The sequence below is a fragment of the Lolium rigidum genome, chromosome 5 (genome assembly GCF_022539505.1).
Source record: "Lolium rigidum isolate FL_2022 chromosome 5, APGP_CSIRO_Lrig_0.1, whole genome shotgun sequence".
NCBI lineage: Eukaryota > Viridiplantae > Streptophyta > Magnoliopsida > Poales > Poaceae > Lolium > Lolium rigidum.
In genome coordinates, this window is record NC_061512.1 from 96518308 (window position 1) to 96533380 (window position 15073).

The 15073-nt window shown below is 43.6% G+C and overlaps 2 protein-coding genes across 3 annotated transcripts; one reads left to right on the forward strand and one right to left on the reverse strand.

Annotated features, from left to right (window-relative positions):
* The first annotated feature begins 7373 nt into the window (after positions 1 to 7373).
* LOC124651975 (psbP domain-containing protein 4, chloroplastic) lies at positions 7374 to 8866 on the forward strand. Of its 2 annotated transcripts, none has more exons than XM_047190994.1 (5): positions 7374 to 7801; positions 7958 to 8061; positions 8153 to 8261; positions 8357 to 8584; positions 8670 to 8866. In XM_047190994.1, the coding sequence occupies exons 1-5, from the start codon at positions 7519 to 7521 to the stop codon at positions 8732 to 8734; spliced, it is 789 nt and encodes a 262-aa protein (XP_047046950.1). In that variant the 5' UTR covers positions 7374 to 7518; the 3' UTR covers positions 8735 to 8866. The 2 variants fall into 2 exon arrangements, with proteins under 2 accessions (XP_047046950.1, XP_047046952.1); XM_047190996.1 differs by having other exon boundaries at positions 7696 to 7801; positions 7954 to 8061.
* LOC124651974 (O-fucosyltransferase 38) lies at positions 8846 to 14474 on the reverse strand. The gene is made up of 12 exons (XM_047190993.1): positions 14358 to 14474; positions 13547 to 13622; positions 12534 to 12601; positions 12027 to 12115; positions 11767 to 11944; positions 11137 to 11265; positions 10877 to 11010; positions 10589 to 10802; positions 10328 to 10512; positions 9891 to 9986; positions 9642 to 9786; positions 8846 to 9229 (listed from the first exon to the last, which is right to left on the reverse strand). Exons 3-11 carry the CDS (start codon positions 12576 to 12578, stop codon positions 9660 to 9662), a joined length of 1197 nt encoding a protein of 398 aa, XP_047046949.1. The 5' UTR covers positions 12579 to 12601; positions 13547 to 13622; positions 14358 to 14474; the 3' UTR covers positions 8846 to 9229; positions 9642 to 9659.
* Positions 14475 to 15073: the final 599 nt, after the last annotated feature.

Sequence of the window (15073 nt, forward strand, 5' to 3'; positions counted from 1 at the left end):
TCAAGTAGCACCTCACAAACAGTACTGATTCTTGCTTCAAGCAAGAAGTACTCACTATAATCAAGCCAGTGACATATAAATGGATGGCACACACATATAATTAAGCCATAGCAACAACCAGAGCCCAGCAAGCAATTGAATAAATTGTAGCATGACCATAAACATAGCAGGAGCCACCTAGTAGGCCATGAGCATCACAAGATGTTCATGAGAAATTACACATGAAGTACAACAGCAACAATAGCAAGCACATCAATAGATCTAGGCCATGGCAAGTCGAATAGCAACAGCTAACACATCATGGCAGTAATAGAGGCAGCCATAGGCGCGCAACAGCAGCAGCACACGCTAGGGAAGGGGCAGAAACCATGGCACAACACGACGCAACAACAGCACGGCAAGGCTAGCATCTCCGGGAGGGGGAGCAGCACCAGGGACTAGAGCAAGGAGAAGATGAGGAGGAGGATCAGGTGAGAGAGAATGGAGAGGGCACTTACAGGCGAACAATCATGGTGCGCAGCCATGGCGGCCACAACGGCACATGCCAGGGGCACGGCGGCGCCAAGCCAAGCCGAGCCAGGCCAAGCTACCGCGTCCAGCACCGCCACGGCAGGGTTCACGGCGGCGCCCAACCACCAGGAACACCAGGGAACGGCGAGATCGTCGCGGATCCCGCAACCTTAGTGCACGGGAGGGTTGGCGACGAGCAGAAGGAGCCTCGAGAGACAGATCGGCGCGGACCACCCTGACCGCCGTCGAACAGCGAGTTCAGCGTGACCCATCTCGTCCCCGGAGCTGGCCGGAGGCGGCGAGGATAATTCGGAGAAGGCAGCGGCGACAGCGAGTCGCCAGAGAGCGAGGGGTTAGGGTTCATTGAGGCGACGCGGTGGAGGAGTGCAGTGAGCGACCGAACGGGTCGGTTGGACCCGAGTGGGTCTAACCCAAGCCATTGGGCTCCACTGACAGGTGGGCCCAGGGGCAAAATTGTCATTTCACAATTTTGTTAAAAACAGAAACTTTAAATAAAGTTAGAAAATGGATAAGAACTCTAAAGAAATAAATAAAAATATGTAAACCACTCAGCATAAAATTCTCTATCATAATAAAATATGAAATGGAGATTTTGAGACAATTAAAAATTAAGTCATAATTAAATGCAAGAAACGAATATCTTTATCATGAAAAATCAACCTTTATATTTTTAATGATAAAATAAGTCCATAAATTCATTTGGACTTAAAAACACCTTGGCAATATTCTAAGGTAGTAATTTACTCTTAAGGAATCATCTTGAAATTTTTCTTATTTACCATCTCTGACATGAAATAATAAAACACCGGGGAGGGGAAACTAAACCCTAAAACTGGAAAGCATGCATATTTGCTTCTTTAACCATTGCCCTTATCGGACAATGATGTTATCTTTCAGAAACAGAGGACAAGGGTCAGTCCACACCTTCCAACTGCAACACTTTGCAATCTTCAGGCAAGTTCATCGCTTGCTCATGTCATTTGAGTATTTTTACGAAATTACTTGCAAAGTACTATACTTATCACTCTTGCATGAAAAGCAAAAGTACTATTTTCATAACTATGAATATGACTATGTGGTGGGAAATGGAACCATGGTATGTGTTGATATGGTGGAGGTTCCATTGCAATGGGTTTATATCCATCTAGGATTAAACAACAAATGTCGTCCAGTGATTCTTGTGCCGTAAAACTCGTGTTAACCATAAGATCTGGAGTGGGACGGAGTAGTCAATTGTACTTCCACCTCGCATTCATCAACGGATGCCCTTACCGTAGACACTTGATCCAGAGAAGGACAAGCGGTAGGGTGGGGGTCCCAACAAAGTCCCCACGGTAATGCGGTCTATGATGGGTTGCATCTACCGGCGAAGGAATTTATGGTAGAGCCCTGAATTGTCGTCTTCGTCGGGGGCTATCCATAGAGGTATGCACCGGCGATGACCCAGGGTCAGGGATTGCAACAAAGGGTGGGTGTGCGAGGTAGCGGAGGAGTATAATTGGCTAAGACCTTATACCGGGCCTCACACCAATGGAAGTGTGGATGGGAAAGCTGCCCGGTTGGCACCAAGGTTAAGATCTCTTATGGGTAAAGCAGCACACCTCTGTAGAGTGTAATGAATCGTGACCTGTCACTCCCTGTTCCGGGATTTGGAACTGTGAATGCTGCCGGAAAGGAACTCCATGAAGTTCTAGTAAACCGGTGAAGACTGACGGACATAGTTCTTCTGAATAAAAGCAACCTTTTGAAGAAATGGTTATTAAAACATGCATTGGTATTAGACTTTCTGGTCTAGTATTGTAGCTAGTACATTAAACACCTCTTTCCTAATATGAACTTTTTGAGTACACTCGTACTCATACCTCTTATAATCCCTTGCTTAGAATGTCTGAACCACCTCGAGGAGACAGCTGATGGACCAGGTGGAGCCGAGGAGATCTACTATGAAGAGCCTGACCTCTCAGGCGGAATAGAAGGCGTAGACTATCTTATTGTCTACGGAAACGGGGAGACACCCGAAGGAAACCAAGCCTGAATTACCTTAGTACTAGTAGTAACCGAGCAGTACGAACTCCTTAGTATTTAGCTGCTCGGAAGGAAATAAATGTATAACCTGCTTAAACTCCTATATTGTAAGCTAAGTCGGGTTCACCTCGAAACCAGGAGTATTCCTCTCTGGACCCAGGAGGAGCTCCAAGATGATGTATATATTTGGTTTGTAATAATGTATGAATGAGTTATGGACCAGCTATGTTCTGTTGTACTACTCGGAGGGATATAATATTTGCGGATTGGTACTTCGCGAATGTTATATCAACGACTGGCATACTACAACATGCAGTGGTATGCAGGGTCACCACAGCTACAGCCCTGAGCATAAGGGATATAAGTGTTGGGATCCTATTGGTCGTCGGATGCGTATATCTCGGGATGTCACTTTTGATGAGTCTCGTCCCTTCTACCCGCGTCCCTCCTCCTCTTCCTTCTCGGTGGATGATATCTTTTTTCTCATGTTTCCTGACTCACCTCCCCATGTGCCTCAGGTCCCTTCTCCGCCGAGTCTCTCACCACCCTCTCCTCCCTCGCCCACCAGACCCCCTCTCCCCCTTCCCACCTTCCTCACCCTCCACACCTTCCTCTCTCATGTCACCTTCCTCGCCCACGGTGGCCCCTCCCTACCCTTTTCACTACTCCCATCGTCCACGAGAGGATGATGATGCTTCTCCTGACACACCCTCCACCTCTGGTGTGATGCCCTCTCCGTATGCGCCGACTCACGATCTTCGTCCTCGTCCTCCTCCCGATCGCTATTCTCCCACTCACTATGCTCTCTCCGCTGTCCTTGAGCCGACCTCTTATCAGGACTCTCTTGCTCATCCCGAATGGCAGCTAGCGATGACTGAGGAGATTGCTGCTCTTGAGCGCACTGGCACCTGGGATGTTGTCACTCCTTCCTCTGTTCGTCCCATCACCTGCAAGTGGGTCTACAAGATCAAGACTCGCTCCGATGGTTCTATTGAGCACTACAAGGCTCGTCTTGTCGCTCGCGGCTTCCAGCAGGAGCATGGCCGTGACTATGACGAGACCTTTGCTCCAGTGGCTCACATGACCACTGTTCGTACTCTTCTTGCCGTTGCTTTTGTTCGTCACTGGTCTGTCTCTCGCGCCTGGTTTCAGCGTTTTGCCTCTGTGGTGACCTCTGCTGGTTTTGTCCCTAGCGCACATGACCCTGCGCTCTTTGTTCACATATCTTCTCGTGGTCGGACTCTCCTTCTTCTTTATATCGATGACATGATCATCACAGGTGACGACCCTGAGTACATTGTCTTTGTCAAGGCCCGTCTTCGTGACCAGTTTGTCATGATTGATCTTGGTCCTCTTCGCTACTTTCTTGGGCTTGAGGTTTCCTCTACCTCCAATGGCTTCTATATCTCCCAGGAGAAGTATATTCAGGACCTTCTCACTCATGCCACTCTTGGTGATGAGCGCACTATCGGGACTACTATGGAGCTCAATGTCCGCCTCCGTGCCACTGATGGTGATCCTCTCCCGGACCCGACTCGCTATCGTCACCTAGTTGGGAGCCTTATCTATCTTGCTGTCACTCGTCCTGATATCTCCTACCCGGTCCACATTCTGAGTCAGTTCATGTCCGCTCCCACTAGTGTCCACTATAGTCATCTCCTTCATGTCCTCCGGTATCTTCGTGGCACTATCTCACATCGTCTCTTCTTTCCTTGCTCCAGCTCCTTACAGCTCCAGATCTACTCAGATGCTACCTGGGCTAGCGATCCAGAGGATCGCAAGTCTCTTTCTTCCTACTGTGTCTTTCTTGGTGGGGCTCTAATTGCTTGGAAGACCAAGAAGCAGGTTGCAGTCCCTGGTTCGAGTGTTGAGGCTGAGTTGCGAGCGATGGCTCTATTGCTGAGGTGACTTGGTTACGCTGGTTACTTGCGGAATTTGGTGTTTCTGCTGACGCCCCGACTCCTCTCTTATCGGACAGTACTGGTGCCATCAGCATTGCGCGTGATCCGGTGAAGCATGAGCTCACAAAACACATCGGTGTTGATGCCTTCTATGTGCGTCATGCTGTGCAGGATCAGGTTATGGCTCTTCATTATGTGCCTTCCGAGCTACAGCTTGCTGACTTCTTCACGAAGGCCCAGACTAGAGCACATCATGGGTTCTTTCTCTCCAAACTCAGTGTTGTTGATCCACCATGAGTTTGAGGGGGGGTGTTAGTGATGTATAGATCCGTTTACTGTATATTCCCAGTGTATGAGGGGTTCCCTGCATATTGCACCATGTACATGTACTGGCCTTTGGCCCAACAGTGAATAGTAGTTGCCCATTCACAACATTGAGCACTGCTCTTTCTTGTAGGAGAGCTGCATGTATCATTAACATAGGAGAGTTTTACGACGTCTAATTAAAGAAGACACGACCCATGAGAAACTACAGGAGATAAACCACCCGAAACGGCCTAAAGATCTGCAAAACGGTCGAAATTCACCATGATACATGAGTATATCGTGGCATTTCTTGAGATGCTTCTTTTCTTGGGATGTCTCAGCAGGTAAGAATTTGATATAGCCTATTATAGAAACAGAAGTCAATTTCCGAGAACCTGAGGAACCAGAAAACTGAAAAGAATATATGTACACATCACAGATCAGGAACAGAAATACATGTGTGTGAACTGTGCCAAGCAGTTGATTGGTCAAATTGCCAGGGCATTGCTTGCAGCTTTGAACGGAACTTGTACGAGTTGACAAGGATATACATGCATGTGACTTTTCTCCCGTAGGTAGGAGCACATTTTCAGAAATCACATTTCCAAAAATCAGATATGTTCTTTTCGCTGATCCTAGCACACAAAAAAAGGCTACCGGTGCACAATGAAATGTGGAAATCGGCAAGTCATCCGCCAAAGTCACAGGTACGTTTCAGCCACAGGAGTTAATAATTAAACGTTTTCATGTTTGAACCATAATTTTTTTAACCTTGAACTCTGCTGGATTTTTAATCCTCGTCCATGAATTTAAAAACCATATGAATGTGCAGTTCAAACTTGTAATTCAATGGCACCCTCGAGAAAAAAAATCTTGTATGTCTGCTTGAAAAGTGGACTTCCCCAAGAGAGGGTAAAAAACTGGAATTTTGCTAATTTATACTTTCTTCTTTCCAATATAAAGCGCATAAGTTTTGTCATAAGTCAGGCTTTAATTCTAAAGTTGGCTAATCTATAGATAAACATATCAACACATACAATACAAATTAAGAACCCAAAATAAACCTATCATGGTGCATCGACAAATATTCTTCACAATTTAAGTACTCCCTATTTTTCCTCATTTGGTCTACATTCTTCAAATTTTAAGTAGCAAGTGATTTAATATGACTACTGTCATCCGCCAAATTTTAAATTGCAGCTCGAGAGCGAGCGGTGGTACGTCGGGGCGGCGTCCCCGGAAGGTGGTGGTCTTGGTGGACGCACAGGACGCGACAGAGCAGCGGTATGTCGGAGCGGCGGCTCCGAATGTTCGTCAGCTTGACAGTGTTGAGGACATCGACTTTGTGTCGCGAGGGCGACAAGGTCGTTTTGGCGCAGTTCTCTGAGAGGTTCATCTTCTCCAGCTATGTTGCAGTGTTCCGTGTCTGCTCCTCCCATAGTAGGCACGACATCTTCCCTCCGGATTGGTTGGATGGCAAGCTAATCTTGGCGAGTGTGTCGTCTGCTTGTATCAGTAGTGGGTTTGAGTGAGCTTGCCCTTGTGGCGTGGCGCGTGGGGGCCTGGCCCCGTGGTGTCTTGTTGTATGGTTTTCGTCCAGTTTTCTCCTAAAAACTGTGCACTTTCTGCTTAATTAATGGATGAGGCAAAGCTTTTGCCTCCGTTTAAAAAAAATGACTACTGTGATACGTGAAAAGCTACTACACTAAAATTATCCAATAGAGAAAGCAGGTTTGGTTCGTTTTCTGTGTTGTTATCCAATAGAGTACAAAGCTAAAATGTGGACTAATATGAAATAAAATTCTAGTCTACGTAAGATGTAGACTAAAATAAAATAGAGGGGGTACTGAAGACGTAGATGTGTGGACGAAAAAGGCTTGTATAAAGTATGATTTTACTTCATTATGTGTAATCTTATTTCCATGGAAAGCGTGTTAGATGCAATGACGATACAAGGTGTACATGTAGATATGTGGTAGAGGTGTACCAACTAATACACGCTCATCCATGCACGAACACGTGAATCACATACATATACATATACATATACTAGTAGTACTATGGAATGGGGGTGGAGGAAATGAATACTGCTCGTACAAAAAAGAAGACGCGACCAATGACGGCACAACAATTTGACTGGCAAGCATTAAAAAAAAGGTCTTAGTTTATAGTCCAGCTGGTCTACGGGCGACGAACCGTCCATCAGTCATCAGCAAAGGACGCGTGGACTTGCCAAGAAAATGATACGGGAATCTCGTTGGTAAGATGTAGCCACGTCAGCGAGAAAAGGCATGTGGATTACGTTGCTATGTTAGTACAACAACAAGCTGATTAGTTAGCCTGCATGTGACCGTCGTTCCTACACGCGGCATGTTCCTGTACCTGCTAGAATTATCTTATCGGAAGAACTTGGTTGTAACAGTGGTGAGTGGTGACCAAGAATTACTTGCTCAGATGATATTTGATTTATCTTTATCTCAGTTCTTGTGTACGAAGCCAAAGTAAGAAAAACAAAAGAATTCCTTTTTCAGTGGGAGAAAAAAAATGTAGGTAAAGCTTAGATGTTTGGTTTCAGCTCTCAAACCCTGCTGTCCACCCATCTCCTATGGTCGAGAACAGCTTAGCCAATGAAGCATGAGTGACCTATGAAGTGAACGGAAGGGAACTAAAATTTCTCTAGGGAAGACCAGAAGCAGAGAAGCAAGGAAGAAGACTGCTAGCCCCAAACTGCCTGGCAATCTCACTTGTAGCAGAAATGAGCAGCTTAGCGCTGTTCTTGCCAAGCTCATCATCCTCTCTGCTCCTCACAAAGCAGGCCCACCCGACCAAGGGCAGGGCAGCTGCAGTTGTGAGGTGTAGGAGCGGATCACATGAGCAGGAGAGGGATGGGATGGCCTTGCTAGGGAGGAGGGATGCATTGGCGTCTGCGGCAGCTTGTGGAGCTTCAGTGCTTGGTTTTGCAGGTGATGGCCTCGCAGTGGCAGGGCAGGGCCTGCTGGCAGGGCGGATCCCTGGGCTGTCTGAACCTGATAAAAATGGTTGGTTCTTGCTGCCATCTTGATCTCTTAATTTCATGTGATTTACTAGGATGTTTCTCTTCTTGAAAGTTCAATTTAAAGAACTGACCTTCAGTTTAGAGCAGTTTAGGATTGTTTTCATGATGCATGTCATAAGGATATAATTTATTCAGATAGGTTGGAGAACATACCGTAGGCCAGATGAGAAGTCGGGTGGGCACGGAGTCGGTTGGAGTCCAATCATCCCCTACAGTTTCAAAGTTCCTGGTGGCTGGGAAGAGGTGAGGAACTGAATCTACTAACAGAAGTTCGGTTTCAGAAAACAGTTCCTAATACGGAGTACAAAATTGTGTAATTATTCTTCTTATTTAGGCGCCAGTGTCGATTGCTGATCTCGGTGGCACGGAGATCGACCTACGGTTCGGGAACCCAAAGGAGGGCCGATTATCCGTCATCGTAGCACCCACTCGGAGGTTTGCAGGTGAGATTTCTCAAGAAATTGCTGTTCCCTCACATATTTCCTAGTACGTATGTTAACTGTCTCGTAGTACTGACTAGCAATTGTTCAACGGTTAGATGACCTTGAGGATGCCACAATCGAGAAGATCGGCTCACCAGAGAAGGTGATCAATGCCTTTGGACCAGAGGTCATCGGCGAGAATGTGGAAGGGAAGGTTTTGGCCACAGCCACAGCAGAGTATTCTGGAAGAACGTACTACCAGTTTGAGCTGGAGCCACCCCATATCTTCATCACGGCTACTGCTGCTGGGAATAGGCTCTACCTGTTCAGCGTAACTGCAAATGGTGAATTGACTGTCCCTGTCAATAAATTTATGGGTTTCTAAGGAATATTTAGTTCATCTTGAACAGAGTTCTTTTTTTTTTGCAGGGTTGCAATGGAAGAGGCATTACAAGGATCTGAAGCAAATAGCAGAATCATTCCGCGTAGCCTAGGGTTCATGGATTTGTTCAACGCGTAATCTGTTTTATAATTATAGAAAATGAGGGCCGCCGTTATGTGAAGGGAGGATAAATACACATCATTCGTAATGATGATTTCTCAAAGCTGATAAGGTTGTTATAGTATGTAAGCTTCCTCTTCTAGTTACAGAGAAATTCAGACCTAAAGACCCCTTCAGGGAAGCACATCAAAACTTTCAGACCTGAACACATCGTTTGAAACTTCCATGGCTAAAGCCTACATGTCAAATCTCTATGACTAGAAATGAACTAATACATCAGTTGTTTCACTATACTTGCCGGCCTCCATCTGGACAGATAAGATTCTTGGATGTCGATTAGTTAAGGAGTGATGCCCTTGCCTCACTTGCGTGATCACATCATGGAGTACGTGTGTGATTTGGACTTTCAAGACATAGCTAGAGCTCCAGTGGCCGAACCGCAACGATAATGCAGGTTGAGCAGGTGAGTTTATGTCACCATATGAAGCTGCAATTAGAAACAGATCGCAGTTCATTCAAATTGTTCTAGGATATACTAAGGTTTGGGGAAATTACAAATATAAATGGCTTCAAAATAACATGGAAAGTAACTACAAGCTAACAAACAATTTTGCTTATGCATAATGGCCGCACGGGAAACCTAGGACAAAAATCTCGATGACAGAACCATAGAAAATCCAGCATTATGGTTAAGTCAATTATTTACACAGTAACTGAAACAAATCAGTTCAATGTAGGGTTCGTATGGGCTTCCCCTACCAATATCTTATAACAACTCCTTTTTATATATAGTTTTCCAAACAAATGATTTGCAAAATGACTGGTTTAGATGACTCAAAAGTACTTTACCTCCAAACTAATAAGTCTAGTATAATACTGCTACAGGACAGTGACATTACCTATACACCATCATCACATCAGTTCTTCCCAGTCAGGCAGATGCACTCAGGGAATGGATTTTCATAAAAGGATTCTTCAGTCCTGAGACGTTCTCTCCCCTTGCTACCTGGCAAGGAAGCATATCTCTTCCTTGGAGCTCCTTGCCTAAGAACGAAGATGTGAACCCAGTACAATCCATAAGATGTCAAACAAAAGTAATGTGTATGTGATTATGTGACATTCTTGTATATTTAATCAAATCAAATCACCTGTATTTATGCATTCGCAAAATAAGTGAAGACAGCTTAGGACCTTCCATAAGTTCCCCCTTTTGAATTAAACCAAAGAGTTCCACCAATCCTCTCCTGAAGATTAAATGCAACAAGGCTTAGTCCAAATGTACCCATCCACTCAATCAAGATTGATAGACATCAAATATCAGGAGTATTTGCCAGTAGGACAAAGTTCTACTTAGGACACCTAACTTCACATACACACTCACACAAAGCAAGGGAGCACAGCCTATCCAGTTTCTAATTCATAAATAATGTTAGAAATAATTTCAAGGTGGTTGCTTTCTTATTTACATGAAGTCTTGTTTTTGGAGCAAATTACAGTGCAAGTTATAGCAAATAGGAAAAAAAATAGGTGAAATAGCACGATCAGATAAAAAAATAGGTTTTCAGGAGAAAATTCATATGATTACCTATCAGGACTCAAAGTCTTGCGATGACCCAGAAATCGACGATGGCCCTCAACAGCTCTTGCCATATTACCAGAGTGGGATGGAACAAACACGTCACTTTCCACTGAAATAATGTAGTCAAGGGCTGCTACTTGAGAAGCGTGATTCCTGAACTTCTCAAGCTCTTCTTTTGTTGCTAACACCTCCTGCAAAAGTAAAGTTCATTAGAATAGCTGCAGGACGGTGAGCCTAAATAATAAAATAAGCAACACTGCTAACAACCTTGCTAACCAAGTTCGGAAAGTACGATCTCAATTTTGATATATACTTATCACCACCATAAATTTCACCAGCTGCAAGGTAAATCCACGTGGACTCGGTATATCCCATCGCACGTAAAAACATCCCCACCTCGAGGGGAGTCAGTGGGCAATTACCTCCTGTTCTCTGTTCAGTTGAATTAATGTCCTTCAATTTCCAATGGCTTGTTTTCTCTCTGTCGAGATACAGGAAGCCAGTTAATAAAACTTGCATGCAGAATTAAAACTGCATAGTGTTGATTGTTCATACCTCAAGATTCTCAGCTCATCCGCTTCTGATTCACTCAGACCATAAGTGCAGCCCGTAAATGCTAGCATATCTTTTTCATATCGCAGATGAAGAGCAATAAATCTTCCGCGTGATTTCAGACGCTCCACAAGCTTCTGTTGTGTAAGTGTTATGTTGGCTCAGAACCTAATTGCGAGAGTGCCATAAATCTCCAAGTGCAAATTGAAGAGTGCAACATGAATCATAGTTAAAGATTTAGGTTACTGAGAGAGTGTTCATGCCTTTCCAAGGTCCTCAATTTGATCTGAGAAACGCAAAGCTTGGTAAAGACAGCGGCATCTCAATCTCTGGATATCAATTGGAAGACCATTGTTTGCAAGACGTGAATCAGATTTCGGGATGTGAACTACCTGTAGAAGATAATTTGGAGGTGAATAGGTGAACTAAAATAAATGAGCTTCAGACTCCAGATCCAAAGTAGTAATTTTAAATTATTCAGAAAAATAATTTTGTAAATCAAAATTTGTATGTATATGTTTGCTAAAAAAGAATCTGTATCAAATTGAGAATCTCTTATGCAAATCCCATGTCAATGAACACCAAAGTTGGTATGTACAGAAAATATAGCAGTGACCTTTTTATGTTAGATTGCTTGGAAGCACTAATGAAGATGGTTTCTATAAAGAACATTTAAATGACTGGTAACAGCTGCAATGAAGAAAATTAAAAGTTTTAGATCACATCATTCAATATCTTGAAGGACATAAAGGCAAAACAAGATAGTCTGCTGCTAACTTTCTAGTTTTATTAAAGAAAGGTCATTGTGGTATTTTTACCACAAAGAAACATTCTTGCAGATACAAATCAGGTGCATTGACCCAATAATTGGAGAAACTGAATTGAGCAACTACCTTGTGATCCTTCCAAAGTTCTTTTGCCCCCTCGTAATAACTTGCACCAGACCATGAAGTAAAGTGTTTCCGAGCTCTCACAGCAGATTGCAAAGTTTCGGGCAAGTCAGTTACGATATGGACATCGCCTTCCAAAGCTTTAATAAAACTAGGCTCATTGAAGATGTCTTTGAATGTACTGCATGTAGTTGTGCGAATTGATTTTCAAATGAAGCAGGAATAACATTGAAGGTGAACCAAATATATCCGAACAGTCAAACCTGGTATCTTGCCAAAATGATCGCTTGTCTAACTGAGGAATAACAAGTGTTGCATTCACCAAGCGGGCAACTGCAATCATATCACAGATCTGCAGAAAAAAGATAGGAAGATCCAGACAAAGTTGGTAACTATACTGGAATACATCTGATGGAAAATGATTGACATAATGATAACAATTAGGCAGATAGCATAAGGTTTATTACAACAACATCAAAGCCTTTTTCCAAAGCAAGTTGGGGTAGGCTAGATATAAAACCCAGCAGAAAAATAGGATATCATAAGATTTATTAAATTAAATAAATCTATTCAGAAACTGAATTTGATATTCATCAGATGAAAAAGGCCTAAATACGTGCAATTATTATTATTGGAGCAGCTGTTCAATCATCAATGCAAAAGTGTGTACATGTAAGTCGGATAAATCATGAAGCTAGACCTAAGTTTTGGTATGCACGTAATTTGGATAAGACATGAAGCTAGGAGCTAAATTTTGGTGAAGAACTTACTCCAGTTCGCATTTGGTTGAGTCCTCCATTACTTCTAACAGTCATATAGCGGTCTGACTCTATTGGAGCTGGCGAAACAAACAAAAAAATGGTGTGACTAAACACATAAACAGAACAATATTGAGAAAAACTTGCGAAGAAAACAAGTATGTGCACTGAATTTGAACGGCAGAATTTCCACATCATAGTAATTTACATGTACGGATTTAGGGACATTCAACCCAAAAATGAACATGCGAAGAATAAGCTATACCTTAGTCATTGTATAACTCCTATTGCAGATAAAGCACATATTCCTATTACCAAATGTACTGCACATGTGCACCTAAATGTTTCATTTGATATGTGAGGAGATCAAATGTAGTTACACCAAAGGAGAAATTAGGACCGCAAAGAATATATCTAAAACTGATCGCTGAACAAAACGCTATATCTATGTCTACTCTAAAATTGACTCCTAGTGCAAAATCCTAATTAAGCCATATCACCAGTGAAGTCATACACATTAGATCAAGCTCTTAAAATGCTAATCATTACTCTATGTTAAATACTTGCAACTTACTACTCCCTCCATCCCAAAATAACTTGCTCAACTTTGTATAGGTACGAATTTTAGTTATAGATAAATCCGTATCTAGAAAAAGTTGAGCAAGCTATTTTGGGAGGGAGGGAGCAGATGATTTGATTAGACACTATTTACTTGAAAATATGACAGTTCGTAAAACCGTAAGCATAGTTTCGCGAGAAGATATCCTTTGTCAGAAAACACATCTATCTGAAACCTACTAGAGAATAGATAGTCAAGGAATACTTTCATTTGTGTTGTTACTAGAAGTCTAGAATTGTTCATTACAGAAAAATCGCACCAAGTGTGGTTACTACGTTATAGCTAAATATCACCAGAAAATAGACTTTTCTTAGTTTGCGAACACAAAGAACGTCTCATATTAGTAAACGGAGAAGGAGTAACCACATATTTGAGAGAAATAATTCTGCATAAGAAAGAAAATTACCAATATATCTATGGGTTGGTGTGACACAAGCACGATAACCGTAGCCATTAGACCCCCACAGCTGCTCATTTGATACCTGGACGTCAGTTAATACTCCAGTTCAGAAATCAATCCATTGATCGATAACTACTAGACCCTGAGTCAATATTAGTTTCATTAAAAGAAAATGGTTGGCTATTACATGAAGTAAGTTTGTATTTCTTAGAAGCTAAGTCTACCAATCTTCAATTGCATATGTATGGTATTTGTTATGTAAGAAACAGCAAAGAGTTTTAATTATATATATGGGATGCTAAGCATTATAATAGCACCATCTTTGCTAACAAAATATGAAAAATCATCAGAGGAATACTTCTCACCAAGTGTTTAAACTTTCTTATTAAAAAAAAGGAAATGAAACACAAAAAGAAGGCATCTAACTTCATGACAATTAAATCGTGCACTATATTTTCGCTGGCGCAACACTCCCCAGATGCCGGGATGGTTTCTGTAGCATGTGACATTGCTTCCTCTAAGCTACGCCGTTTTGTTTTCACCAGACCTTAGTTTCAAGAACAGTACAAATAGTTGAATACTACATCTTTTGTCTACCACAAGTGCCACGCCGAATGCTCAGTTGTTGTAGCAACAACCATGTGGGCTATTTCTTTACACGGGAGCCATGACGGCATGACACATCACAGGAAATGAGCTTAAACTACCAGCTGGGGCACAGACCTAGAGAAATTTGTGCAAATAGCCAGTGCATTGCATCCCTGACCAAAGCAAATAGCCACGGACAGAAGTGAAGGGAAGGCATCAGGAAACGGACCTGGTCCTGGTGGGGCGGGTCCGGACGGGGCAGGTCGACGCGGGCGATCTGACGAAGTGAGAGGACGGCGAGGAGAGCCGTCAAGGCGACGACGAGGCACGCACAGCGCGAGATCGGTGACCGGAGGAGCCGCCGGAGCCGGACGGGGAGCGGAGGCGCTCCGCGGCGGTAGGCCATGGGCGAGGGAGTGAGTGGGAGAGCCCACACGCGCACGGGAGGCCTTAGGTTCAACTCCGCGTTCGTAGATGGGCTTCGGGTATTATTAGGCCCAGGTAGTATAGTTTCTATGCGGGCAGCAAATTGTAGGCCTCAGCCCAAGATGGAAATTCCATACGCTGTGAAACGAAAAAACCTATCTGAATTAAACTTGAGTTTCCAAAAAAAACTGAATTATTTATATATTAGCTTCATTTTTTAATGAAAAATGATTGTATCTAGGCGGAGGCCCGGTCGCGCGCAGCCTCTGTGTCCAGCATGGGACACGCGTCCAAGCAGGAGCCGGGAGGTGGTACCTATCCCACGATATTATCTCCACTTTTCTTCCCTCTCTCTTCACAAGTCACACACCGTCACCCACAGAGGTCCTGAAACCACGCCTCTGTTGTTGTGTGGGCAGCTCCTCTGTAGTGCCCTCACGCAGATCTGCCTCCATGCCCTCATTCATTTCCCTATTGTTCCCCCACGCAGATCCTCCATGACGCGCACCTACCTCCGCG

What these genes read in the sequence shown, in the direction of transcription:
- LOC124651975 (XM_047190994.1), top strand. Translation starts at nt 7,519, where the DNA reads ATGAGCAGCTTAGCGCTGTTCTTGCCAAGCTCATCATCCTCTCTGCTC. An exon ending in TTCCTGGTGGCTGGGAAGAG is followed by an intron (nt 8,062 to 8,152) that starts GTGAGGAACTGA and finishes CTTCTTATTTAG; the next exon opens with GCGCCAGTGTCGATTGCTGA. An exon ending in ACCCACTCGGAGGTTTGCAG is followed by an intron (nt 8,262 to 8,356) that starts GTGAGATTTCTC and finishes TTCAACGGTTAG; the next exon opens with ATGACCTTGAGGATGCCACA.
- LOC124651974 (XM_047190993.1), bottom strand. Translation starts at nt 12,578, where the DNA reads ATGACTGTTAGAAGTAATGGAGGACTCAACCAAATGCGAACTGGA. An exon ending in GATGAGCTGAGAATCTTGAG is followed by an intron (nt 10,803 to 10,876) that starts GTATGAACAATC and finishes GTATCTCGACAG; the next exon opens with AGAGAAAACAAGCCATTGGA. An exon ending in TTCCGAACTTGGTTAGCAAG is followed by an intron (nt 10,513 to 10,588) that starts GTTGTTAGCAGT and finishes TTACTTTTGCAG; the next exon opens with GAGGTGTTAGCAACAAAAGA.